The sequence below is a fragment of the Macrobrachium rosenbergii genome, chromosome 52, assembly GCF_040412425.1.
Source record: "Macrobrachium rosenbergii isolate ZJJX-2024 chromosome 52, ASM4041242v1, whole genome shotgun sequence".
Classification (NCBI taxonomy): Eukaryota; Metazoa; Arthropoda; class Malacostraca; order Decapoda; family Palaemonidae; genus Macrobrachium; species Macrobrachium rosenbergii.
In genome coordinates this window covers 34,738,335-34,766,257 of record NC_089792.1, presented here as the reverse complement: position 1 = coordinate 34,766,257, position 27,923 = coordinate 34,738,335, and the positions used below count along the sequence as shown (strand labels likewise).

At 41.4% G+C, this 27,923-nt stretch overlaps 1 protein-coding gene across 1 annotated transcript in view; it reads left to right on the top strand.

Annotated features, from left to right (window-relative positions):
* Window positions 1–27,923, top strand: part of Oseg6 (intraflagellar transport protein Oseg6) — a 458,610-nt gene that overhangs the window by 45,720 nt on the left and 384,967 nt on the right. The window contains 1 exon segment of the mRNA XM_067096238.1: window positions 2,652–2,781. Coding sequence (XP_066952339.1) covers window positions 2,652–2,781 — 130 coding nt within the window.

Below are 27,923 nucleotides of genomic sequence, written 5' to 3'. Positions count from 1 at the left end.
CAAGATATGACAACATAGCAAACTGTAACTAACGTGAAGAACGAAAGTAAGCAGCTTACCGAGTCGTCCTGGATGCATCCACAGAGCGCGAAGCAAACCTCACAGCCTTCCAGATGCCAGACGATCAGGTCATCAAGCCGGACCGCACAGCCAGCGTGGGTCCGACACACCACATGCCCGTAGGGTTGGTGGAGGGTGGCGGTACATCCGGGCTCCTCACAACGAACAGTCTGTAAGTGTGAACAGTATATGAACCTACCACTCTAAGAAACTTAAACTAAGCAGGCACAGGTATTTTCAAACTGTACTACCGGAGCACTCGGCGGAATGAAAAACCCGTCAGAGACGGGCCTACCAGAAAAAGTAACTGAAATTTAAGGTAAGCAAGAAGCCCTCGACTGCCGGAATACTCCGGCGGAACGAGAGCCGAAGTCAACAGGACCCTTACCACAAGGGATGCCGGGAATAAAGATAAGCGGAACCCAAGGGTAGGATCACGGACTCTAATAACAATAACAAGAAAACAAATATATATCCGACGCGGCGGGATGAGCCGCTGGAACAAAATAAATGCATATATATACAGAGGATGGTAACATAATCGGTTAACAATGACATAAAAATCAACATTCCCGAGTCGGCACCACCCCCTCCGGGGATCCCAAGCCTCTATTGCTAGAGAACAATAGAAGGGTGAGGCTACAAAACACCACAGATCCACAAGGGCAGGTGTAAGCGCCAGTCAACCCAACTAGAGCATCCCGAACACCGGAGCGTAACGCGGGACAAGGCTGAGAAAAAAAGTAACCCTGAGAATGTTCGAAAACCTGCTCGATCCTAGGAGAGCGGGTTAACGAGACACTGAGCCAAGAAAAATGCCATCTGGGACTAGCCCTGGGAGGGAGCGAATCCCTCCACCAGGAAGATCCAACAACTCGGGGTGGTGCCGGACACCCCACGTCTTGTGCGAGAAGATGACAAAAGCTGGACCCAGGGTAGACCAGGGTAGGAAGGGGAGGGGGCTTGGTGGGGGAAGGAAGGAGTAGGCCAGAGCAGAGGAAAACAGGAGACTGAGGAAGATGCCTTCACCTGCTCAACTGTAAACACAACCACGCTAGGTAAATAATACCAGCTTGGAGAGATCATGGCCTACCCCAAAGGAAAGGGAAAGGAATAGCGACCTAAGGCCTCCATACTCTCACCCCACACATAGACGCAGCCTATGAAATAAAAGGGGAGAAGGAAAGGGAGGGATGAGGAAACAACAGGGAGAGAAATTCCCGCTCTGAAGACCAACCAGAGCCGAAAGAAAGGGAATGCTATTAAAGCATGGAGGAGACACACACACAGAAAAAACCTCTACCCCTCCGTAAAGAAGGGGGAGGACAATGGGGTCTCACTCCACAACCCTAACAGTGGTCAGTGGATGGAACAACAACAGAAACTCCCTCTACCTGCTGATCCCCTCCGCTCGCCTAACCTAACCCAGGGTGAAAGGGAGAGCAGGAGGCCAAAAGGCGCAAAATAAAAGCCTAACATACACTAGGCAGGATATAGGGAAACCCCACACAAGGGAAGTTAACCAGAATAATAATAAATCACCATCATATATACATTAAACAATAAAATAATCTTGTGCTTGTGCTAGGCGCGTAGCCTAACCGAGAGAAGCGACAGGAAGTAAACAGTAAAACTGTACCTGACGCCCCACGGTAACAATTAATAATTCTAAGCAGTTGAAAACATGACGTCAAGCACAAGCAAAATAATAATTATAATAATTATAAAGCTATAACTGTCAAGGGGAAACATCCTGGGAGTTACTTAAAGCGGGAAGATGACGGGAACCCAAATGTAGGAACCCCAATGATGCGGTTCAACAAAATTATCGTTAGAGAAACACTGAAAAAACCCAGCCTAGGAAACGCCACCAGGATGAATCTAGGGAAATAACGATAAGCAATGTAATCGACAAGAGAAGCCCAAACAGAACAAGCTGGACGGGCGTACCTCACGGTCGACATGGCTGACTAGGGGATGCCGTAGCGTCATAACAGAACCACGTATAAATAATAAATACGGGCTGAAACAGCCAAACTTATCATAAAACCCCACAATAAGATGGTACTTAACTTGGATACAGTAAAGCTGCTCGACGCCATGCTGGGAAAGCGAAAAATCGCCAAAAGCACAAGTACTAAAAAAATTTTTAGCAACAAAGATCACGTGCTAGAAATGGAATGAGTTCAGATGGCGCTGGGGTCGCCGCTTGGCGGGCGGGTGAGTGTGGGAGCTGGTACGGCTCTCTGCTCTTCCGAGGGATTTTGCCATTGGGATGTCTTTCGAGTGTGGTTCTGTGGTTGTGATTTCTTCACTCACCCTTATCCATACCGACGCCTTCTTGGTATAAGAAGGCGCTCGATCTGGGGTAGTAACCCCAGCATTCCTGATAGCTTTTTTCTCTGGTATATTTAGCAATATTTATACCTAGAAAGTCGTGCAAGAAAGGAATTTCACCGGGTGACAGAGGGACAAACTCAGAAATGTGCCATTACTGTAATTCCTCTTTCATTACTATATTGTCCCGTCCCTGTGTTGATGCATTTTTCCAAGAAAATTTTTTAACACAAGTCTTTATTTTGTGATCATAGGGCGCGTACAACATTTAGACTCAGGCCTGCGGGATACACTTACATTTTTGGCTTGGTCACGCACTGCCCCACTCCTAGCAGTTGGAACAGCAAAAGGAAATCTAATGATTTATAATCATCAAACCTCAAGGTACTGTACTGTGGAGTTCTTTATATATATATATATATATATATATATATATATATATATATATATATATATATATATATATATATATATATATATATATATATATATATATATATATATATATATATATATATATATATATATATATATATATATATATATATATATATATATATATATATATATATATATATATATATATATATATATATATATATATATATATATATATATATATATATATATATATATATATATATATATATATATATATATATATATATATATATATTATATATATATATATATATATTATATATATATATATATATATATATATATATATATATATATATATATATATATATATATATATATATATATATATATATATATATATATATATATATATATATATATATATATATATATATATATATATATATATATATATATATATATATATATATAATATATATATATATATATATATAATATATATATATATATATATATATTCCAAGTATATAATATAAATTTTTATTCAAGTAACTTACCCAGTAATTATATCACTGTAGTTTTCTACTGATGGCAACTTGAATTTTTAAAATTCGCGACAATACTCTTTTCTTCCATCCTCTGGGAAGGAGAGGAACAATTCTTGAAAAGTGTTTCAGTTTGGTTTCTGCTGTCCTAGAGCTCACACAGTTGTAGGAACACAGCCTCGGTTTTTGGAATCTTCTTGTTAGCTTCCCGCTTCGGTGAAGTATTCTGAATTGTTCGCCTTCAGCACTAGTTTTTGTTTTTTAACAACTGATTTTGACTTTTTATAACTGATTTTGACTTCTTCCATCTGAATTTGATTACTGTTTGTGACTTTTGTGTCGGCTGGCTTTTCCTCTTAGCAGGATTTGCCGATTGATGTTATTGAATAGTTCGGTAGTTCCTTTTGAGAACCACCATCAGGCTTTTTATTTCTGTTGTGTTCTCCGGGAATATTTTCACAGTGGATATTAACCTTTGTAATTTTTGTCTAGTTTTTTATTATGTCAGACTCTAGCCTATCCAGTTTTTGGTATCGCAGCAAAAGCTCTAATATCAGGCTAACTAAAGCTTCATATGATGCTCATACCATGTCTTCTTGCAGAGGTCAGTCTCTCCCATTAATCTAACGTGTGACGAGTGTGTAGGTTGGGATGAGAAGACGTGGAAGAACTTAGCTTCTTATCTCTCTAAGTAAAGATAGTTTGCTTACTGGACATTATGCCTATGGATAATTTGCCTACTAGCAAAAAACTGTTTCATAGACTAGTGAGGTATTCTTGATCATTATCAGCGTGGACAGTGTACCCCTGCAGCTGGTAAAGAAGTGGTATATTTACCTTTACCTCGCCTTATTTTCGACAAGTGTCCGTTAAAATGGAAAAAGAAATTTAAAGATATATATTTCTATATATTTATTCTTTCAGATCAGCTGTAGATTTAAACAAGAGATTTAATTAAAAAATTTGCCCTTAATTGCACTTATGCTCGTCAGTTTACCAGTTGATTGCCCTCACTGCCAAGTTGTGCACATTGGAAGTTCCAATGAGTACAGTGGTCAGTCTAGCAGGACAGGTCACAGACTTCACTACCCTACGTTCTCTGCTGTGAGGGAACACTGTATGTCCAGTGGAATGATTCCATAAAGCTTTTTTGTTCCGACACCGTATACGAACCATCGGTCCTTTACATTAGGAATTACTTTCAGCGTAGGCTGGAAACGGCCGTTAAACTCTTGAGCAAGGTGGTTAGGCCGTAACTACCACCAGGTAGGCAGGAATACCCGCCTGCCCGGATGTAAACATTCCGGTTTGCTTTCGGCCGTCATGCATTGCAGACGTGTTTTCGGTTCTCTCTGCCTGACTGTCGTTAAGCTCTTACTATTATGGTGGGATCTTTCTGTATTTTTGTGTATATATACATGTTTGATATTTATTAATACAAACCCACGATTTGTGATAACCTTGCATAAGCCGTCGTTCCCTGCACTGTGTCTTGGGTTTGACGGCCAAGGGCGTAATTAAGAAGCGTAACCGAGTGGTAGCCCTTTGTGTAGTTCCTGAAGGCGTTCCCCTGTACATTCGGAGATATATTAGCTTGGGACATAATATCTTCGCTCCCCTACATTGATCGGGACGTAAGAGTTTGCTTCCCTTCTTGGGCTCCCGCCCTCCATGTACTGTATAAGGAGCATCACTACTTCCTTCCTACTTATGCTGATTGTTGCTTCGCCACCTGCGCTTGGAGAACTACGGGGCGGGTGGGAGGTTGCGGGCATCTTCTGTAAGTTCCGCTTCCACGGTGCCCTTGGTGGCCTCCCCTCCATCCTTTTTCTCTTCCCGTAGGTTCTTCCTTCTCCCTTTTAGTAGAGATCTCTCTCCTTCGCCCGATGAGCGAGCCACAGGGCGGTGTGGCGGAATTCAACCCCACAAAACACACAACACTCACCCTGATCTTCGGTTGCTGGAGATGGATAAAGGTCCACGGTCCAATCACAGCACGCAAAAACCACAAAACAAAACTGAGGACAGACCCTCATGCAACAACGAACAAAAAGAAGAGACACATGCACCATCAATATTTGGTACCGGTATCCAGAACAAAATTACTTTCAAACTGCCCGTCCACTTTCAAGGTTGGACCTCAACTACCCAAGACTCTCCCAAAACCGAAATCTACCTAACATTTTCACAGAGACAGCGCCGTAAACGACTCCAACAACCGACAACTACTCTCTCACTCTCAATTCTCTCTCTCTCTCTCTCTCTCTCTCTCTCTCTCTCTCTCTCTCTCTCACACACACACAAAACGTTGGGAAATGCTAAATACAAACAAATTCATTCATCCCTCTATAGCGGGGGCCGGTCGAGCGACCTCTTCTAGAGTACCCCTTCTCGCTGCATAGGGCAGTTCCCCTTGTAGCAAGAGGAGTCTCCCTCTACTAATCATCTCTGCTTTTTCTTTCAGGTTGACAGTAAGCATCACAGACACAGCAGCAGTTGGTTGGATATCTCAGGGGATATCTCGCGTGAAGCAGTTCCGACGTTCATTTAGTGTTGCTTTGGGATCGACCACAGCACCTGGTTAGATGACATATTTCCAAGTTGGGATCATTCTGACTGTGTTCCCGCCGATGTAGATCAATTGCTGTCATTGCTGGCCTTCATGTATGCTGTTGCACTGCCTCTGGCGTATCTGTGGTCCATCTGCTCCTGCTGTTCCCTGTGTTATGCTCTTGTTAACTCAACGACAGTCTCTGGGCTGCTCTTCCTGGTCTCCTGCCGCAGCCGCCCTGATCATTTCTGTCGCTGCTGGTGACTCCATGTGACATTTCTGTCCGTTGCAGTAGCTCCTGCCTTCCAAACCGCTTCCATAGCTCCTGCATCGGCTGTCCTGATCGGCCCGCTGCTTCTCCTAGTGGTCATCCCTGGGGCCACTTCCGTTGTGTTCCTGCCAGCTCCCCTGGAGGTTACGATGTCCGCCATCCTGTAGAAGATGTCAATGTGAAGTTGAAGGAAGTTGCCTTGTGGAAGTGATGTTTTGGCTGTTGCAGTAGCTTCTGCCTTCCAAACCGCTGCCATAGCTCCTATAGAGGGATGAATAAATTTGTTTGTATTTAGCATTTCCCAACGTTCTGTGTGTGTGAGAGAGAGAGAGAGAGAGAGAGCGAGTGTAATTGTCGTTAGTGAGTGCTTCAGTTGTTGGAAGAGGGATGAGGTCATTAGTTTGATTTATGGCGCTGTCTGTCTGTGGAATATGTGAAGGATTTTTCGGTTTTTGAGTGAGTCTTGAGTCAGACCTAGTGCCGGTCAGTCGTTTGGTCTTGGACAGTTTTTGTGTGCTTTTGAGAGTTGTTGGTTTTCTTGTTAGTGTGCTGTTCTTGTTGTGTATATGGTTCATGTGTCTTTTTTTTTCGTTCGCTGTTGGTGGAGGGTCGGTTTTAAGTTTTGTTTTGTGGTTTTTGTGTGCTGTGATTGGCGACCATGGACCTTTATCCATCTCCAGCAACCGAAGATCAGGGTGAGTGTTGTGTGTTGTTTTGTTTGTGGGTTTGAATTCCGCCACATAATATTTGGCGCCCAACGGGGCGGCTGCTGGTGTTGCAGCTGCAATTAAGATTGGTGGCGGGTGGTGTGACTGGAGGAAAGGATGGAAGAGGAACTGGTGAGGTTGAGAGAGGAGTTGCGGCTGGCAAGAGAGGAGAATGCATGGTTGAGGAGTGAGAATGAGAACTTGAGGCTGCAGTTGGAAGAGATGGGATCATTGGTAAAAGGATGCGAAAAGAGGAAATGAAAGGGGAGATGAAAGAGTCAGAAGAGAGGGTGGATAAAAAGTTGGAGGGAATGATGAAAGGTGTGGAAGAAATGGTGAAAGGTATGTTCAAGGGTGTTTTTGGAGAAGGGGCTGTTGGAGGCAGGTTCTCTGGAACGTGTGAAGGGGCAAGAGAGAAAGAAAGGAGGAAGAAGTGAATGGAGCGTGAGTGATGAAAGTGATATGGGAATAGGAAGTAAGAAACGAGAGAATGAGAGGCAGGGTAAGGAAAAGGGGAATGAAAAGCAAGGGAAGGAACAGAGGAAAGTAAGGATAAGTCAGGGGAAGAAAAAGGGAAGAAGGAAAGGGAAAGGAAACTGGTAAGAAGGGGTAAGGAAGTGGGAAAGGCAGGAAAGAAGGAGAGGTTGAAGGCAGTAGTGATAGTGAGGTGGATGGATGTGAATGGATAAAAGTGGATAAAAGAGGGGAAGAAGAGTGTAATGAGTAAGATGAATGTAAGTGCGGAAGTGGACTCTTTGTATTCGGAAGAGGGTATGAAAGAACAGAGTGAAAGTAGCGAAGTGAGAGTGAAAGTGAGAAAGAAGTGAGAAAGGCTGTGTATGTGAGGAGGTACCCGGTGTGAAAGGTATAATGAGTATGGAAGTAGGGATGTGCATGATTTCTTTAGGGAGTATGAAAGGTTTTGTCAGGATAAGTATGGGAGAGTAAGAGAGTGTGGCGCGAGAATTGGGAGAATATTTGACTGGGTTTTGCTTGATATGTATAGGGTTATTATGAGTGTGGGGAGATGTTGAGTATGACAAGGTGAAAGCTAGACTAGTTGAGCAAGCTTAGGCGTATGAAAGCGAGTGTTAAGTATAAGAGGAAGAATGAATTTGATGAGGCAAGAATGAAAGCCGAGGAAACCTTGTCACTGTATGCTTGTAGGCTGGAGACGTTGGCAAGGGAAGAAGTTTGGGGATGATGGGATAGATGAATGTAAGGAGTTAGTACGGAAGTTGTTAGGGGACAGTGCCAGATGGAGTTAGAGAATTTGTGAACTTGAAGCGGAAGGAGAAGAAAAGATGGACGAATGAAAGGTTGACTTGGGGAGAAATTTTAAATTGTAGAAGATTATGAGCTTGACAGGGTTATAAAGAGAGCAGAAGTGTGAGTGTAAGGGCTGGGGTAGATGAGAGAGTGCCAGAGTTTGGAAGCTTTAGGGATGCAGTGTTGAGGGCCCCAATGAGAATGGCCGATAGTGTAATAGATAGGAGTGTAAGAGCAAGTAATGTGGAGGTGCCAGGGAGGACGAATGGTGGGTTTTGTAAGGGAACAATGGGTTGGATGGGTTAGGGATAGTAGTGTACAAAGGGGAAGGTCGGTGAGTGGAAGTCAGAGTGAAGTGTTTTAGATGTGGAAAGGAAGGACATACAAAGAATGAGTGTAGGTGGGCTTTAGGAGCATGTTAGGGTGTGGGCAATCGGGACATTTGGTAAGTGAGTGTCGAAAGATAGGGGTTAAATGCTACAGGTGTGGACAGGTGGGTCATATTGCTAATGGTTGTAAGGGTTCCCAGTGAATGTAATATGTGGCAACTGTGGTAAGAATGGGCATTATCTATGCGAGAATGTGTTCAGAACCGAGAGCGAAGTGTGTCGAATGTGGAATGGAAGGGCATGTATCAAGTGTATGTAGACGAAAGAGGGTGACTGTGACAGCGAATTCGGGAAACTGAGTGTGAAGGGGGTTCAAATGGGTGGATCCTCCAGGATGCAAGCGGTGCGTGTGATGCATGTACGTGAGGGGTTGTTGCATGAGGGAGGCTTTGCTGGAAAGACTGATGAGTGCATGAGTGTGCAGGTGTGTTGTAAGGAGTAAGATTGATTGCATTAATAGATACCGGGTGTAGTATGAATGTCATATTTAAGAATGGATGTGAGAAATTGAGGAATTCGTGTGAAATTAGGAATTGTCAGGGGAAGTAAGAGGGATTGGAAATTTAGGGATAGCAGTGGTTGGAAGAGTGTGTGAACAGTTAGAAATTTGGGGTGTAATGATGGATGAAAGTGATTTTTGTGTGATTGAGAGTACGAATGATTAATATGATATTTTATTGGGATGTAAGTTTTGAAAAATGCGGGATGGTGGTCCGTCCTAGTATGAATGTAATTGAATTACGTATGAAAGGGATGTGCTTGGGGATTTGTATTTGGGGAAGGATGGTAGGTTTGAGCAAAAATTGTGGGAAGAGAGTGCCTGTAAATTGCGACAGAGAGGGTAAAAAGTGCCACATGAGATTGGAGAAGTTGTGAGTGTGAAAGTGGCATGGCCGGATAGCCTCGGATAGCCAACAATGATAGTTGTGAGTACAGGTATTCCCCTACTTACGATGGGGTTAGGTTCCAAAAACCCATCGTTTGTTGAAAAAATCGTAACTCGAATATGGCCTAGCCTACACTAGGGAATTAGTACCATCTATACATATATGGTAGGCTAGCCTACACTACACAGTATACCTTATACACATATGGTATAGTAATTATTAGTGTCAGCTAATTCTGCAGGTTCAATGCAGAATGACATGATAAGTCAGTACAAAGAGAAATTGTATAACAAACAAGGCCCAGCCTGCACTTTTCGTATATCATATACGGTAGCCTAGACTACATTATACTGTATTCTATTTTCACATAACACCGTGGGATTATACAAACATCAAAATAACGAATGTGCATCTTTTCCATGGATCTTTAAAAAGTTATGCTTTCCTACACTGTATCCAATCGTAAACATTCTTATATTGCTTTTGCATTATAAATCCCAATCACAGCGATCGAATGTTTTGGTTTGGGAATCTATCACGCTGCACGCGGTCTTTATTTCGCCGCATTTAACTCGGTTCAGAGGGCATTTCTTGTTTCTAGTTAGCGTAAATGAATCTCAAGATACTTTATTTATAAGGGACATATATATATTTTCGTTATACGAAGTGTTTTAAGTCGAAATATAACTTAAATATGTCGTTGTGAAATTAATTTAGCCATTTTTTCGTTAATATTTGGCGTTGGCGGCTGGCCGTTTGTTGTGTAAAAAAATCAAGATTCCGTTTGCTATTTTCTCTTGATTTCATCATCATACTACGAGCTTTTCCTATTTATCTTTTATCGCTGTGAAAACAGCAGTAATATGTGTTCTTTCATGCCCAGTAGTTTTGATTGAAATACTTTCCAATTTTATTTGCTGTCGAAGTTTCATCCATGTTGCCAGTGCCACGATAATTTATAGTCATTAGCAGCTTGGAAATTTCTTTTTCTCAGCTTCAACTCTACCAGAAGTCCGTGGTGTGCAAGGAAATCGGCGCCAAGGAGAGGAAACTTGACGTCCGTGATGATGAAAGGCCAATCATATTTATGGCCCAGGATGGATTTTCTGCGGGTCAAAGTTCCGTAGCAGCGGATGGGGCTTCCATTTGCCGCCACCAGTGCGGTTGCGGCGCTGGACGTGTGGTCACGGTCCTCCTTCGACAGCATAAACACCAGTTGCATAGACCTGGTGTCTACCAGCATCCGTCGTTTCGATATAGTGTCGTGGATGAAGAATCCTATTGGCTGGGGCTCCATAAGGCTTACAGCCACTGCTGTTATTTGTGGCCGCCTTTCTCATTTTTTGTGAAAGAACAGGGGCTATGCAATTTCTGGCGGCGCTTCCAAACCTCCGATGAGTAGCACCAGGCTGGGTGTCCATCCTCCGCTGCTCTGGCGGCGCCTTCTTCCTGTATACTGCATTGTTCCTCTGCCTCCTTCTTCTGTTACCAGGTTACAGGCTGCCCGGGTGTTGCAGCGTGTTGAGCCTTGGCGCTCACCGTGGAGTTTGTGTGCGATGTTCACCAATCCGTCCATTGAAAGGGCGTCCGCATCCATGATTTGCCCCGTCACCTCCTGCAGAAGGCGCCGCAGGAATATTTCTCACGACAAGCTGATCTCCTTCCTCCGACCGTCACCATCGATGCATCTACGTTTTACATGCTTTTCTAATATTTCTTTTAATTTTCTTTGTAAAATTACATTTACAACGTTGACATACTATTGTAAAGACAAAACAAAAACAACAACAACCCCTTCGTATATTTACAAGCAGATTTACACAAAGACTCATGTGAGAGAGAGAGATGCAGTCACAAGCATTACTGATACTGGCCTAACTCACGTCTGTATAAAGATTGCCATTAGTGAATTTATAGCATATAGAAATGTGCTTCCTTCGTTATTACATAACAGTGGTGCATAATTCTGCTTCACATGGCTCCAATCCGTCCACCTCCCCAAACCTGTTTTACTTCACACTGAAGCTCAATCCGTCCACTAAGGGTTAATGGTGTTTGGGCTTGTCAGAAGTCAAAACTATACGCCGTGTGGTTCTGTTAATGACTTTTGAGTACGGTCGACGTGAATCGTAAATGGCGGGGCCAAACCGTTTGAGCATGCCAGAATGTAACCTGGAGTGGTAGCTGTAATTAGTCAGTTAGTGACGTGGGCATTCTCTGAGGAATGAGCTTTCAGAGGACTAGACTTCTGTCGCCGCGTGGTTCTGTTAAAGGCTCTCTGAAGGTAAAGCAGCCGTAGTGAGTCTGTTAATGGCAAAGCCAAAACCGCTGTGTTTACCATCACTTCTGGGTCACCAGTTGTGAGGTCAAAAAGGTCGGACTGGGTATTAACTGATTTATTTACCTGGGCACAGGTATACATAGCAGAATGCGGACGGAAATGTAGTGCCCCACCTCCACTTGTCGTGACGTGCACTCTGAGCAATTTGTGTTTGTTGACAGTTAAACAAATGGCAATTTTAAGAGACATAATATACATACAATAATAAAATATATATCGGCGGAAAGGCCAGGAAATTCTACATATGAGATTCTTGACATGTTAATAAGTGTGATGCATGAACGTGATTGATGCGAAATGAAGAGACGTCTGACGTCTTTGCAATACCTTTGCCCAGGTAATAAATCAATCAGTAGGCCTACCCAGTTCTGTCTTCTTCGACCTTACAGTTTTAATATGATCTATTTCTTACGGCAGAGTCATTAGTATCGTCTGTTGTCATAAGAACTGATTTGATTTTTTACTGTGAATTGCCTTCTGTCAGGCGACCCACAGACGAGGACTGTGTTGTTTGGATAAGTTATTTGTGTGAAATCCAAAAGTATCTGCATGCTTACAAATTCTGTAGAAATGTGTACTTCTCTATTGCATGACCACATCTATCAAGAATGGCACTCATACATTATTTTGTTTGATTTTGCTATGATACTGATTAAATCATTTCTGTATTAACTAGTGAAGAAGCCAAGAGGGAGAGTTGGAAGGGAGTTTCGTGGTGTTTATGGAAAAGATGCTGACGGCTGCGTCAGAGTTGAATGATGCCGCTTTCTGCCATTATAGTCGGATGTGTGTGCATAGTGCATTATTACCTAAAATATGTTGTCACACACCACCAGTTAATTCACTACATTTAGTCGATATGCTGGAATTTCACAGGTCATTATGTTTTTAGTTTAATTTTGATAACAAACTTGAAATTATCTTGAGTTATTTCGTTCATGTAAACTTTTTAAGTCAGTTCTGTATTTGGTAATTGTATTACTTGTCCACTTTTCCCAAATAAAACCCGAATACAGAACGAACGAGTAGAACCTTAGGTGACCTGTTATCGGGTGTCGTATAGTGAGCGATACGTGTTCGCATTTATAAAGGGTCATTGCCTTCATCCTTCGAACTTCCTGTGACTTAGTTCATTTGAGTGCCATTGAGTTGTGATTCCCTTCAAGTAATTAAACTTCATTGGTCTCTTATATGTTTAACCTTTAGTTATTAAATAAGTTTTAGCTTTAATTTCAACAGGTGCGTTTCACTCCATTTTATTTCATTTTTCGTCTACCTCTCGTCGTATCTCTCAGCATCTTATGAAGTTATGATCTGAGTTCGCATCTAAGCGATTGCTCAGTAAGTGGAAATACTTAATTGTGGGACTATTCATTAATAATATTGGTGTCTTATCCTCGTTAGTACTGAACCGGTTTGAGAGATATCTCGTAATTTAGAAACCGCAAGGAGCCTGTGTTGTTGCCTAAGGCTTTTGGGGTTTCTGACCAAGTAGCACAGTAAGCATACGGATCCACTTTGTCCGTACAATCAGTTTTCCGTCACAGTTTCGGCTCTGTTAGTGAAAGGAGCCCAGACATCAACACTTAATCTCTTCCGTTTGACAATTTCCCATTCCTTCGAAGACTAGGACGACTTGGGGCGAGGACAGAGCTGGCATGTCAGGCGAGCGCAACCTAAGCTAACCGACCCAACCGCGTTCACTGTCAAAGGATCATCAAGGCGGAAAATAATCGATTCGGCGACTGGCGGGAAACTAGTCCGCGGTAGCAGTCTTCGGTGTTCCCTGGTACGTATTGTTATTAGTTTACGTCGATATGATTGTTATAATGATGATAAATCTGAAATGAGGAGGAATCAGTGAGTGGCAACTCTCGCCTCGAAGAGGCAACGACGACGTAGTAGAAGACGCAGGGGAGGAGGACCACTTGAACGACCACCCCACTCCTCACCTGGTGAACCTGTCACCCAGAGGACCCAGCCAGTGTGTTGTTCCTGTGGGTCGAGGTCGGACGTGGCTGGTCCATCTTCTGCTCTTGAACCACCTTGCCAGTTGCGAGGCCTCCATCGAGTGCCAGGCCCTCTGCCAACAGAGATGGTTGAATTGAGAGAAGCTCCGCCCTCAGGCGTCGTTCATGTTTATTGGTGATGAGAGAGAAACAGATTTCCCAGTGTTGACGAATAGCCTGTCTGACCCTCCGAGATGAGTTTGTGTCACAGACTTCTTCCCTTCTTCCTTCCTTCCTTCCACCTCAAGGCTGAAGGCTTTCGGTGTTCCTCTCGAGTGTACTAATGGCTTCTGCTTCTCAAAGAAGGTGATTTTCAGAGGTGGACCAACGTCGGGTAGCCTGTGGGCGGCCTGTGGTCATTGTGTCATTCACGGACGCGCCGTTTCGTGCGCCACAATGCAGCCTATGGCAGTTTAATCCCATTAGGAACTAAATCTGTAAAATTGTATCAATTTGCCTGCCAATATAAATAAATAATACCGTGTGCCTGTGGGTGGTTACTGGAGTACAATTTTGCCATATGAGTTATGGAGGAGGGTGGCCGGTATTGTCTTGCAACACAGTATATATAAGTTGTAATTTGATGAAGAGCTCTTTCACGAATGTAGGTTACAATTTCATATTGTGTATTGGCAGCTTATAAATCTTACCATCTTGCATTGGGGAAGGGGCAGTTTGGGGGCTGCATCACTAAGTGAGTTAGGAATGTCTGGTTAGGTCAAGACATGGCATTCTAGGGAAGGTTGATCAGCCCAGCTAGCTTTGTGGTATTTCTAAGTGTTAGCTAGCCCAGCCTTAATTCGCACAGACTCTAGGGTATGGGACGGTTCATAAAATGCGGAAGTGTTGGGAGCACCATAATAGGCTGTAATAGGAAGGGACTGGCTAAGGAAATATATCATAAAGGGAACCGTAGGCAACTGACCTAACATACCCTAACCTAACCTAACCTTGTAGGCTGTGTTACTTAGCCGTGGGGTTTGAACCCCTGGTAAAGGAGACCACTTTTTACTAAAAGCTCCCCCATAGGCTAACACCAAGTGCGCGATAGCATTCTTGGGAATTAATACAATACAAAAAACACAACCAATTCTGAGGTTAATTTCAGTCGACCGACAAAATTAATCGTAAGTGTAATAAACAACCCAGAATACTGTGTAGGAAAAATTAATTTTAAAAGGACACTTGCAATGCAGTTTGGTGCTGGGAGAACTGCAAGTGAAGTATTAACTCTCTTGTTTGGCAATTCCTAAATAAATTAACTCTTACAACAGTATTATGGATTTGCTAGTGAAAGAGTTTACCTTCAGTTTTGTCACTTTGACTAATTAAACAATTAACCACAGAACTTCATCCAACAAGGTGAGGACCCGTTGGAAGCGGGGTTGTGGGTGAGGTATACCTCCAGGACAGGGTGATTTGCTCCCCCGCTTTGTTATTATCCTACAGTTTAGGGGACCCCCAGGGAAAGTGGTGTTAAGGGATGGGTAGACCACAGGGGATGAGAAGGCAATCCTATCTTACTGTATCACGGCATCACACGGACGAAAAACCCTGCAAACACAGGAGGAACAAGACGACCGAGGCAGCCATTACAAACACAAATCCTTTCGTTGCTGCTGCAATTTCAAATGCTGCCACTCTTATAGGGAAGCTTTTATACACAGCCCAACTGCTTACTGAGGGAAAGAGGGGGGCTGGGAGTTAACCAATCACGTCACACCGTTAACTCTATGGTGAGGAAAACCCGTTCTAATTCTCTGTAATATAGCCCAAATGGATGGTTGAGATGGGTGAAGCTTGATGGGGTGGATTCATACTCTGAGTACTGAACCCCCGTATTAAGCGGGGATCTCCCCCCCTTCCCCATGAATAGGTCAAATCCTGAATGTAAACCCCTCTGAAACACTTAGAGCTGCCCATTTTGATAACTTAAATCAAGAAAAGATCTGTAAAAATGCTTAAACCTGAGTATTTTATGCTTTATCACAAAAAGTGCCTTTATTCATGAAAATTATATGAAAATACAGTAATTAGTGAATATTTCTGCAAGTGAAAAATACCACGAATGATAGCTAGATATGTTCCACAGAGAAACCAGCAGTCATTAGTCCATGAACCATGGAACGCAAATCTGGGGTTTTACTGTACTTATATTTCTTTCAGTTTTTCATTTTTATAACTATTTCTTTCTCATACCATTATTTTGAGTTCCTTATTCACAATATCACAAAATCAGAATGAAAGGTAATGCAACACTGACATGAGGCTGGGCTGTACTTCAGAAACAAACAAGGCTCTCACTGGGCGTAGAAACCCCTCGTCCTGACTTCCAGAAATTCCTGCCGGTCTCGGGGAGACCGGAGAGGAAAAGAGAGTGTCTCCCATCAGACTGACAATGCCTGAGCTTCTGCCACAAATCCAGAATTAATGGGCATGGGAGTGATTCCAACTCTCACCATGTTGGACGAGAAGGCCGTGACACTCGCCTGTCTCAGGGGCTCATACAAAACCTGTTGGTTTAGGACTAGAGCCTGTCCTTCCCTGACCAGCCCCAGGAGACCATGACTGATCAAAGCTGCTGCAGTATTTACTGGGGTTATGGCTGCATTACACTAGAGCTATATTCAGAAACAGATTACCTTTTTTTACAATATATTTTTTATTTTGTAGTCGTTTTTTATTAATGTTTTTAATATGTCATTTGGGGATGAGGCTGTCTTCCCGTTCCTCCCCTTCCTCAGCCGCTCCTCCCGCCTTGAATGGCTCCTTGGCACACACTTGAGTATACACTTCCTTAACATAAACATGTCTGCTTTGTTTGTGCGCATGTTCTCCCCCACACAAAACCCCAAATTCCCAAGTCCCCCTTTACTGTTGGTTAGAGATAGGAGGCAAGTAACATTTGGCCGACAACAAACAAATACGTCTCCTTCAGCAGCAGCCCTAAAAGTATAGGAAAAACCTATTTCCAAGGGAAAGACAGGTGCAGAGTTAATACTTGGAAATACCCTAATGCTTAGTTCTACCTGTTTATTTTTGTCAGCGGAACCTGTTCCCGTCGTTCTACACTCAGCCCGCCAAATGTATGTTTGAAAGAAGCCACATGTGAGGAGTGTTGGAGGTGGCAGACTCCTCGTTGGGCCCTCTGTGAGAAGAGGCCATGCAAGAGTGCCAGCAGTTTGTCTAGGGAAGCAACCATCAGACCTCCTCTGTCTCCCTTGGTTCCCCCCCTTGCCAAAATCCCTCCAGCAGGATCTACCGAGGAATGGTGTTGGAAGAGACAGTGAAGAAGATTTTGGCCTGATGAAGTAAACCAGACATGACAGGCAACTGCACAAGGAGAAATTTCCCAGCTTCCCATCATGGTCTTGCAGCACATGTTGGCGGGAGCAGAGAAGGTCATGTGTGGAAGAGGGAGAAGGAGACACCTCTGAGTGAAATGTTCCCATTCCAACTCAATTGCCCTTGCACTACACCCTTTTTGGTTATCAGCAATGGCGTCCTCGCCTCCCTCTCTGTAGCCTCCTTAGCTTCATTGTTCATCCTTGCCTCATCCCGCCTCAGGGTTTAACTTCGGAGAGGTGAGATGTTCCTCAGGAGAGCAGAAAGCAGATTCTACCAGAGTTCCAGCAGATCGAGCAGATGTTCCTCTAAAAGAAGTCGTCATGAGCGGTGTAGACACTCACACAGCCTTTGGAGATGTTCCCACTCCATGAGCCTCTCCAGAGCCAGGAGGTCCAGGAGTATATCTGAGAGGAAGAACAGGTATATACTCCCAAGAGTGGCATAGTCTTGCCTGGTCCAACTCAAGATCCTGCATTATGGAGCAGCTGTTCCTTTCCACCAGGGCCAGAGGACTCATTTTAAGAACTCCCTCCCTCCTCAAGTGTTACCCAGTTCCTACCGGCAGACAGCAGCAGTGGCATGAAGGACAGCATAGCTAAGCCCAGTGTTCCAGCCCAGAGGGCATCAGCCAACACAGAAACACCTCCACCGACAGCGTGAAGAGATGTCATTAGAAGCTGGCTCAGTGGAGACACCTGAGGAAGAGTATGTTGTTCCAGACACAGTATGCAAACCGTCAGTCCTTTACATTGAATTTACTTTCAGCGTGAACTGGAAATGGCCATTCGCGCTTGAACAAGGTGGTTGACAGTAACTACCGACTGGCCTCTCTTCTCCTCCTTCCCGCCCTCCTACTTCTCCTCCTTAGGGATGAAATAGGACTCGAACCAACAGTTGCTGGATCTGGCGCTGATGTGGTAAGACTACACATCAAGCACCCATTCTATTTTTCTTCTAGAATCATAGAAGCAGTTCTGCTCCTACCTCTAGCAAGGTGAGGAAGGAGAGACTGGCAATTAGGGAATCCTATCTCGGCTTTTCCTCATTGCCTCTGACTCTAGATCCTTCTAGCCTATTTCGTATGAGTTACATTTCCTCACTCGTGAAAAGGTCCAGTATCTGACATTTGATCTTGGGGATTTCTCGATCAATATGTCAGAGGCAAAATCTCCTCCTCATCTTTTCGACCAGGAGGAGTTAGCGAATGTGCAGAACTCCAGTCAGTTCAAGGGCACTCAGATTCCTCCTCCAACCAGTGAGTCTTCCTAATGTAAAGGACTGACGGTTTGTATATCGTGTCGGAACAAATCACAATTTTTAAAGTAAATTGTATTTTTCCTAACTATAGAAACCTGAGGTCCTTTACATTACATATTATACCCGCCTCATGCCACCCCTCAATCTGAACCTGGACTGAAAGGCAAACTGGAATGTTGCATGCGGGCAGGCGGGTATCCCGCCTACCTGGCGTAGTTACTGCCCTAACCACCTTGTTCAAGTTTGGCCGTTCCCAGTCTCGCTGAAAGTAATTCCTAATGTAAAGGACCTCAGGTTTTGTATTGTTGAGAAAATTACAGTCGCTTTCAAAAAATTGTGATGTTTCACAGTTTGTTGTGCAAATAAGGTGGGGAATGGGACTATCAGTGCCCCTGCCTCCCCATGCTTCTGGCCCAAACAGTTCTTTCTGGCACAAAAAACCATCGGTTACGTAGGTGATGCAATCATTCCGCTGAACCTGCAAGCCTTATGGCAAGTTGAATAGCGTGGTTGCAGATGTAGAGAGCTTCCTGTCATCAGCCAGGTCAGAAAAACACTTGCTGCCTCCGTTACCCTGTCAGGCAAAGTAACTTCTGTAGGCTGCCTTTGCAATCCCCAGGAGTCTGGACTCCATTGTATGCAGGTTGTGGAACATCCCCCTCAGGTGGTTCAAGCAACAGGGACTGAGACTCAACTCAGCAGAGATCAGATTGACCATTGTCAATATGCGTTTACACACCGTACAAGGTGTGCTGGCCGCACCTTGTCAATAACTCCTGCACTTTTTAATGACATACGGTCATTTGTTCCTATACAGATGCAAACCTGTGGTCTTTACATAGGATTTTGCTTGCGAACATGAATGGAGCGGTTGTTAACTTTCAAACAGGTCGTTGGCTACTGACGGTAGTGGGGGAGCTCACCCACTCATCAGTCTATCACTTTGCTTTTGGCTGCTGTCGTGTGAAGACATCTCTCTGCTTCTCTGCCCGACAGCTGTTTGCTCTTTTGTTTTGTGTTTTTGTTGATATATTTTTGGTAGCTTCTGTTTCCTTGGAAGAAAGAACTGCTGAGTTATGTATTGTCAGGGAAGGACAGACTGTTATTTGGTTTCTACAGTCCCGACCCCTGACAAGGTTGAGGGGCGACTTAGCGATCACTGCAGGTAGAAGTGGCTCTTTTCGCCTACTCTCTGCTGTGGATCCCAACTATTGGGACCTTTAACTCCTTTACTCCTCCTCCTCCTATAAATTTTCCCCTTCCCTTCTTCCTCTTTTGTTGACGACCTTGGCATGGTATTGGATTACTGAATTCAGTGCTCTTTTAACTAGATGGAGGGTAGAGTTGGACAGCATGCCACTCCACTTATAAAACTAGAGTACCTGAAGTGGTTGAGTGAGGGGAAATTTTTATGTCAAGCCATGCCCTGAGTGTTGAGTCTGTTGTCAATGGATTGACAGTCCATAAAACAATGGGTATGGTGTATATCCAGGTGATGATCCCAGGCAGTTACTACCGTGGGTAACAGTATTGCTTCTCCCCCTGTTGGTCCTCCCTGGTGAGAGGGACCTCATCTGGATGAAATTTATAACATTTGTTACAGGCGACTTCTGGCTTGGCAATGGACTGTTCAGAGGAGAAAACAGTTCATGAAAATTAAGGTGGTTTGTTCCAATACATATATAAACCGTCGGTCCTTTACATTAGGAATTACTTTCAGCAAAGCTAGAAATGGCCGTTGAACTTTCAGACAAAGTAGTTAGGCAGTTAACTACCGTCCAGGAGGCAGGAGTCATGCCTGCCTAGTCATGCCTGCCTGGATGTAAACATTCCAACTTGCTTTTGGCCGTCATCGGGTGTGGAGATATTTCTTCACCCTCTGCCTTGACTCCTGTCAAGCTGATTTTCCCCAGTGGGATCTTTTTCTTGTTGTTTACTATCATGAATGTTGATAAACTTTGCAAGCCCTCCTTCCCCCAGTGTGTGTGCCTGGGATGTTTACCTATTTATCTATCTATCTCTCTCTCACATTCTACTAGTATTCTTTGGCACTCTGAGAAGAGAGAGTAGTGAGTGTTTGGCCTCTTGTGTCGAGTATGTCAAGATGATTGACAGTAGTTCTCCAGCTAGCACTTTGCTGGCCCGTTCAATTCTCCGACCAGCCAATGAAGAATTAGAGAATTTATTTCTGGTGATAAGTCAAAACTGTATAATGTAGTTCAGATTCCACAATAAGCTGTAGGTCCCATTGCTAGGTAACCAGTTGGTTCTTAGCCACGTAAATAAAATCTAATCCTTCTGGCCAGCCTTCGGAGACTATTTAATCAGCTCATTGGTCTGGCTTAACTAAGGTATACTTAACTTAACTTAGGCCTACATTCCTCTCTTGCTTATCACACAAGAGAAAGATTGGGAATGCCACAGAATTATACTAAAACTAACCTAGTTTACTATATATTTTACTCTTTACTATATTTTCGTAGTTATTGAAATGCAAAAAGTTATAATTATAGCATGGAGGATATGAAAAAATGAATGACAAAGTAATGTTATGTTTATCTATAAAACTATACAAAACAAATAAACATACATGGTACATATGCATAAAAATTCTCTCTCTCTCTCTCTCTCTCTCTCTCTCTCTCTCTCTCTCTCTCTCTCTCTCTCTCTCTCTCTCTCTCTCTCTCTCTCTCTCATCTCAGTGAGAGAGATAGAGAGTACAACTCATACACTAATGACAAGCATCTGAGCACCAAGCTGTGCGATTGGCTACTTCAACCCTTTCAGCCTGTAGCGTGTCATCATGGAGAGAGAGATGGCGTGAACTGAGTTATGTTTATATTGGTAAAACAATTACAAATGTCGGGATGGTTTTTTTATACAGTATATATTATGATGATAATAAGTCAATATTGAGGGATTTTACTCTTAAGATTTTATTGATATTTTGATTACATTGATATTAGTAGTATTTAAAAACTAGTAAATTTTTTTATCATAATGTATGTATTTCGTCATGGAAATAACATCAAAACACAGTAATTAGCGAATATTGCTCTACGAAAAAATCTGCGAACAAGCGAATTTTCCATGAATAATTTGGGGATACCGCCTCCCAGCATGGAATGGGCACATAACCACTCCGCTGGTGTTACCGGCGCAGCTGCACCTTGGAAATTCTGTCGGACTTTGAGAATACAGGCCAGGGAATACAGCTATATATATCTGCCAATTGAAAGTATGAACAAACTGTTTATCATTAAAATATCATGTTGTCTATCATTGATTATGGGTGAATATGTGGTCAGCATCAGGCGCTGATGCTGAAAAGCGTTAGACCCAGTTCATAATGAAGGCTTTAGAATATGTTCAGGAACCTTTATGTAGGATTATCTCCTCTCCTTTTCTGTTTTGTATGATTTTTAGTCTTTCTCTTCTTGTGGTTTCTTCTCGATGCTTGTCCTTCAGATCAGCCTACGGATGATGCTATCTTCTTTTTGTTTTTTATTTTAGTATGGATATCTCTCAGAAAGCGTATAGAGGCGAGATCGGTAATTTCTTCACTTTATTTAGTATATAGTATTATAAGGATCAGTACAAAATTAACAGAAGTTACAATGATAGAAAGCTTAGATCACTCTTGACTCAGTCTCTATGGGGAACACTGGGCGAGGGACGTACTCTCCTTGAAGGACACAGTTCTGAACTCCTCTCTCCTCGTACGTTCTCTGGCGCATTTGAACCCTAGAAAACTTGTTATCACAATCTTCACCTCCTTCTAGCCTTATTGGAAGGATTAATCAGCAAGGCCTCCCCTTCAAGTAGCTGATTGGAAGGACTGATGGTAGGTGTGATTCAAATCTCTCCTTAGAGGACTTGATTGGAGGTGATCTCAGGAGGGTGTGTGAAAGACCCCTCCCAAGTATTATTGATTGGAGGTCAAGTACATCACTTGGGCCAACCCCAAATTCCTGGAACTTCCACGGCGCACTCTCCTGAGGAAAGCGGGGCTATAGAACCAGCTGCTGTAAGCATTTAGGCTGTGCTGACTCATGAATTGGTTAGCTTATTGCAAGGCCATTATTTCTCACTTTTCTGACGGTTTTATGGTTTCAACACGATATACTGCTTTATGGTTCTGCCTCGATCAAGCGTGTGTGATAACACGATACAACAACGGCTTTTGGGCGTTATCACTGTGTTCTTTGCCTCTCTCTTATTCTTATTTCTCTTTTTCTCTCCTAACTTTTCTCTTTTCCTATCTCTCTCTCTCTCTTTTCTATCTAATTTCCCTATCTATTCTACACCACAACATTTAGATCATCACCATAATGTCATCTTTACAAGTTGAATATGTGGTGACTACCTACCTCTCTCTCCATAGAGAGTTTAACAATGAAGAAAGAGTGCTCTGAAAATTTAGACAAATGATTCTCCAACCAAAAAATTGACTGGATCAAGAGATGTATTTATAAACAGTCATCATCCTTTCCAATTAGAGCTAGAATATTGTTTGAGTCGCTGAATATAAATATACAGTTACCTTTAATAGTAAAATTACCTCCTCTGTGATATGAGTAAAATGAAAATTTGTACATAAATATTTATAAAAAATTATTCTATATACCTGAGCTTACCGTAGACAGCATACAGTAGAACATATAATCGAAAAGGTCCACATTCTTAACATACACCACGTGGATCTAAGTCACAGAAGATGGTGGGATATACTGCAGTCTCCAGGACAAAGCGTATCAGTTCTCTCTACCCAGATAGTAGTTTCAGTATTTACAGCTGAGTGATGTGCAATAGCATCAGCCTTAAAATGATTAAAGAAACTCTCATTTAATAATTTTGGATTTATAAGCGACCCCTGAAGCACTATAGAAGCCATTCAAAGTTTCAATCCAAAAAAAAATGATATTGTACAACAAATTAAGTTTTCACTCCACCGTTATAATAAGGATTAAAGGAAATGAAGAGTTGATAAACTAGCTAAAGAAGGTCCACATGACAAGAACTAAGGTAAACATCCTAATTAGTGACTATTTAGGATATATAAAAACAATCATTGTAAATGGCAAGTATTGAATAAGAAGGAACATGAAAATAGTAAATTAAAACATAAAATCAATGTTGGAAAATGGAGTTCATCATATCAGAGGAGAGACACACACAAGTAATTATGTGACGTCTTTTGAATAAGCCATGCTCGTTTGACATGGACCCCTTAATGAACAGTCCCACGTGGCCCTCCTCCCAAATGCCTGGGATTGCAAAGTGTTGATAACAGTCAAAACATATATTGTGTAGATGTCCAAAATATATTCTGCAGTGATTTTCCAAATTTTGGAAGTAGATTAATGAAGGAAATTTTGTCAGAATCTTCTACATTTTCAGTAATACCAATTGTAATGTTCAGGAGGAGCTGTGATTTTAATTAATAAAATATAAAAACAAGTAAATAATAAAAACACAAAAATCTGTATAATTCTAATGAATTTTAATTACTAAATTATAAATGTTGCTTAACTTATTTTGAATTTTAACCCTCTTACTTGAAGCCCTATTTTTTCCAAGCGTCTCCCGTATCCCGGCGGCCTCCGAGAGGTAGCGCGAAGCGGAAAAAGAGTTTTTCAAAAATCAGCACGCTTAGTTTTCAAGATTAAGAGTTCATTTTGGCTCCTTTTTGTCATTGCCTGAAGTTTAGTATGCAACCATCAGAAAAAAAAAAAAATATCATTATCATATAAATATTGGAATATATGACAGCTAAAAAAAACTTCTCGTATTTAATTGGCATACAAATTGCGCTGTAAGGAAAACGGTTGAAGCTAATGAGTTAATTTTTTTTTAGTTATCGTACACTAAATTGCGATGATTTTGGTATATAACAGATTGTAAAACGATTAAAGCAACACAGAGAAAATATTATCACAAAATGATGCATGAATTGAATTAACAGACGTAAAAAAAGTTTTTCAAAAATTCACCAAAATCAAAATACTGTATTGTGCTAGAGACTTTAACTGTGCCAAAATGAAGGAAATTGATTGAATATTACTAGGCTGCTAAGTTTTTAGCTTACAATTGCATTTTTAACCATTTCGATCGAGTTAAGTTGACGGTTGATTTTTTTCTATTTATCGTTATTTCGATGTAAATATTAAAACTGTGAAGAGCTAAAGGAATGATATATTTTGTTGTATTCTACATGAAATTGCGCACATTTTGATGTATAACACTTTATGTAACGAATAATATGAAACAATGAAAAAATTATGGCAAGCTAGAAAGAAATGACAGGATTTTTCAGCGAGTCGTGGAGGGCTTGAATGAAATTTTTTTCAAAGTGCAAAAATCTAAATAATGCTAGAGACTTTCCGTTTGTTGCAAAATGAAGGTAAATGATTGATTGTTACTCGAATGTAACAATTATGGCTTACGGATGCGTTTTTAGATCATTTCGGTCAGTCAGAGTTGACCGAATGTTAAAATTTTATCCAGTTATCATGATTCGGCGAAATTATTAAAACTGTGAGCTAAATGAATGACATATTTTTGTTGTATTCTACATGATGCATACATTTTGATGTAACAATTTATGTAACGAATAATATAAGCTTGGCGAAAAAAATTAATACGAAGCTGGACGCAAGAAATGACAGGATTTTCAGCGGAGTCAGGCTGATGTGAAAATTTTTTCAAATTTCAGTGCCAAAAATCTAAATAATGTGCTAGAGACTTTCTGTTTGTTGCAAATGAAGGTAAATGATTGATTGTTACTCGAATGTAATAATTAAAAAACTATGGATCGTTTTGATCATTTCGGTCGAATCAAGTTGACCGAATGTTAAAATTTTGTCAGTTATCGTGATTTCGATGTAAATATTAAAAAACTGTGAAGAGCTAAAGGAATGATATATTTTTTGTGTATTCTACATGAAATTGCGCACATTTTGATATAACACTTTATGTAACGAATAATATGAAATGGTGAAAAATTACGGCAAGCTGGCCTAAGAAATGACAGGATTTTCAGCGAAGCGCTTTAGAGGCGAAGGAAAATTTTTTTTCAAAATTCACCAAAAATCTAAATAATGTGCTAGAGACTTTCCGTTTGTTGTTGCAAAATGAAGGTAAATGATTGATTGTTACTTGAATGTAATAATTATGGCTTACGGATGCGTTTTTCTATCATTTTCGGTCGAATCAAAGTTGACCGAATGTTGAATTTTGTCCAGTTATCATGATTTCGATGTAAATATTAAAAACTGTGAAGAGCTAAAGGAATGATATATTTTTGTTGTATTCTATATGAAATTGCACACATTTTGATGTATAACACTTTTGTAACGAATAATATGAAATGAAAAAAATTACAGCAAGCTGACGCAAGAAATGACAGGATTTTCAGCGGAGTTAAGCCGTCATGGAGAGCGGAGGAAATTTTTTCAAAAATTCACAAAATTCTAAAATATTGTGCTTGAGACTTTCCGTTTGTTGTAAAATGAAGGTAAATGATTGATTGTTACTCGAATGTAATAATTATATGGCTTGTGGATCGTTTTCCGATCATTTAGGTCGAGTCAAAGTTGATCAATGTTAATATTTTGTCAGTTATCATGATTTCGATGTAAATATTAAAAAACTGTGAAGAGCTAAAGGAATGATATATTTTTTGTTGTATTCTACATGAAATTTGCACATTTTGATGTATAACACTTTATGTAACGAATAATAATATGAAATGAAAAAAATTACGGCAAGCTAGCGCAAGAAATGACAGGATTTTCAGCGGAGTTGGCGGCGTGCGGACGGAAAATTTTTAAATTCACCAAAATTCTAAATATTGTACTAGAGACTTTCCGTTTTGTTGCAAAATGAAGGTAAATGATTGATTGTTACTCCGAATGTAATAATTATGGCTTACTGCCGGATGCGTTTTTGATCATTTCGGTTGAGTCAAAGTTGACCGAATGTTAAAATTCACTTTGGTTGCTGGGTCCTTCTCCAGCATCCCAGTCTAAAACTCGCCACACGCTCACTTCTGACAGGCGGCATGCGCCTTTCACGGTCCTGACGCAGCCTTTGTGACATATCTACAAGCGTCCTGTTGCAGCGCGAACACGCAAACACGCTCGCCAAAGTTCTGCAAAACACGTCTGCGTCAAAATATTGCTCCGCAAGGTCCGATGCTGATGCTATCTGGCGTGAGTAGGAGGGAGGCCGGCGCATGCGGCGTCTGGGTGACGCTCAAAAACAACACAACACCTGGATCCGTGAACTCCCAGCATCCGCCAAAGGCGTGATTTGAAATCTTCCGCAAACTAGGCCTATAATTATTTTTCTGTGAATATTTAAAAAAAAGCATTTTCAGTCGACGTTTGCAACGTCCCACTCGGCATTCGACAGACAATTTTTGGCGATGTTTAAAACGTCAACAGGCGTTTAAGGGTTAATATACTTTTTGGTGATACAGTATATGTGGAAAAATGAATATGCATGTATTTATTGCGTGTTTGCGTTCCAGTATGAGAGTATGCTTTTGTGCAGTTTTAATTTCATTTCATTCATCCATCAATAGCAAATGACCTATTTGGTCCATTTGGTGCTAGGCCTCTGGCTTAGACCTGTCATTTCATCCAAATCCTTTGGGCCATGATGAGCTGATAGTCAGCTCAGTGGTCTGATTAACTTTTTTAATATAATGATAATAATAATAATTTATGCTAAGTTCAGTGGCCTTGTTTCACTTGTATATTTTTGTTTTTCAGCATCAGTGGATTTGTAGTGTTTTCTTTTATTATGCCCAGTGTCTTTCTGGCAGTGTACGCATTGATTTATTAGCTTCCATTTTTGAGGTTTATAGTCAGCCATTTCTTCCATGACTAGTATACATTGTTTTAACTATGGTTATTGTTATTCTATTTTAGTACTGCCATGTTTTTCAGCATAGTTATGTTATATCATTAATTTGCTTTTTAGCATTAGTAATATTCAAGTGAGTGTTATTGTAACATTACTACTGAGATGTTTTCTTTTGGATATTTTCAATTGCACTAATGTTTATTGTAGTATTAGTGTTGCCAGTACCATAACAAAACAGTAGGTCTAATGGGTGAGGTCTGTTAATCTCAGTTTTTTTTTTTTTATAGCAATACAGCATCACAACTCTGATATGCCATCTTAATGTCAGCCTTGTGGAGGTCTTCCCTCTTATATCCTAGAAATCTGTATCTGTATTTGAGCATCCCTAAATATCTCATTATTTTTTGCATAATGATGCAGCTTCTGTGCAAAATGTTTATAGTACAGTGTTTGAGTTCTGCACCTAAACTGGTCCTGACATTACTTAGTTTTACAGCATTCTAGATTTGTCATAGATTTTTCAGCTGACTGGTTATCTTTATTTTTTTAGCGTGTGTTTAGTCTAAATGGTCCTCATGGCCTGGAGAGTTTTCTTCACTTGGCAGAAGGCTTCCGGAGGTTTCCTGGCCACAACAGGTTATAATCAAGTTGTAAACATTTATGATCGCCATGGAACTCTCTGAGACAGATTCACCTT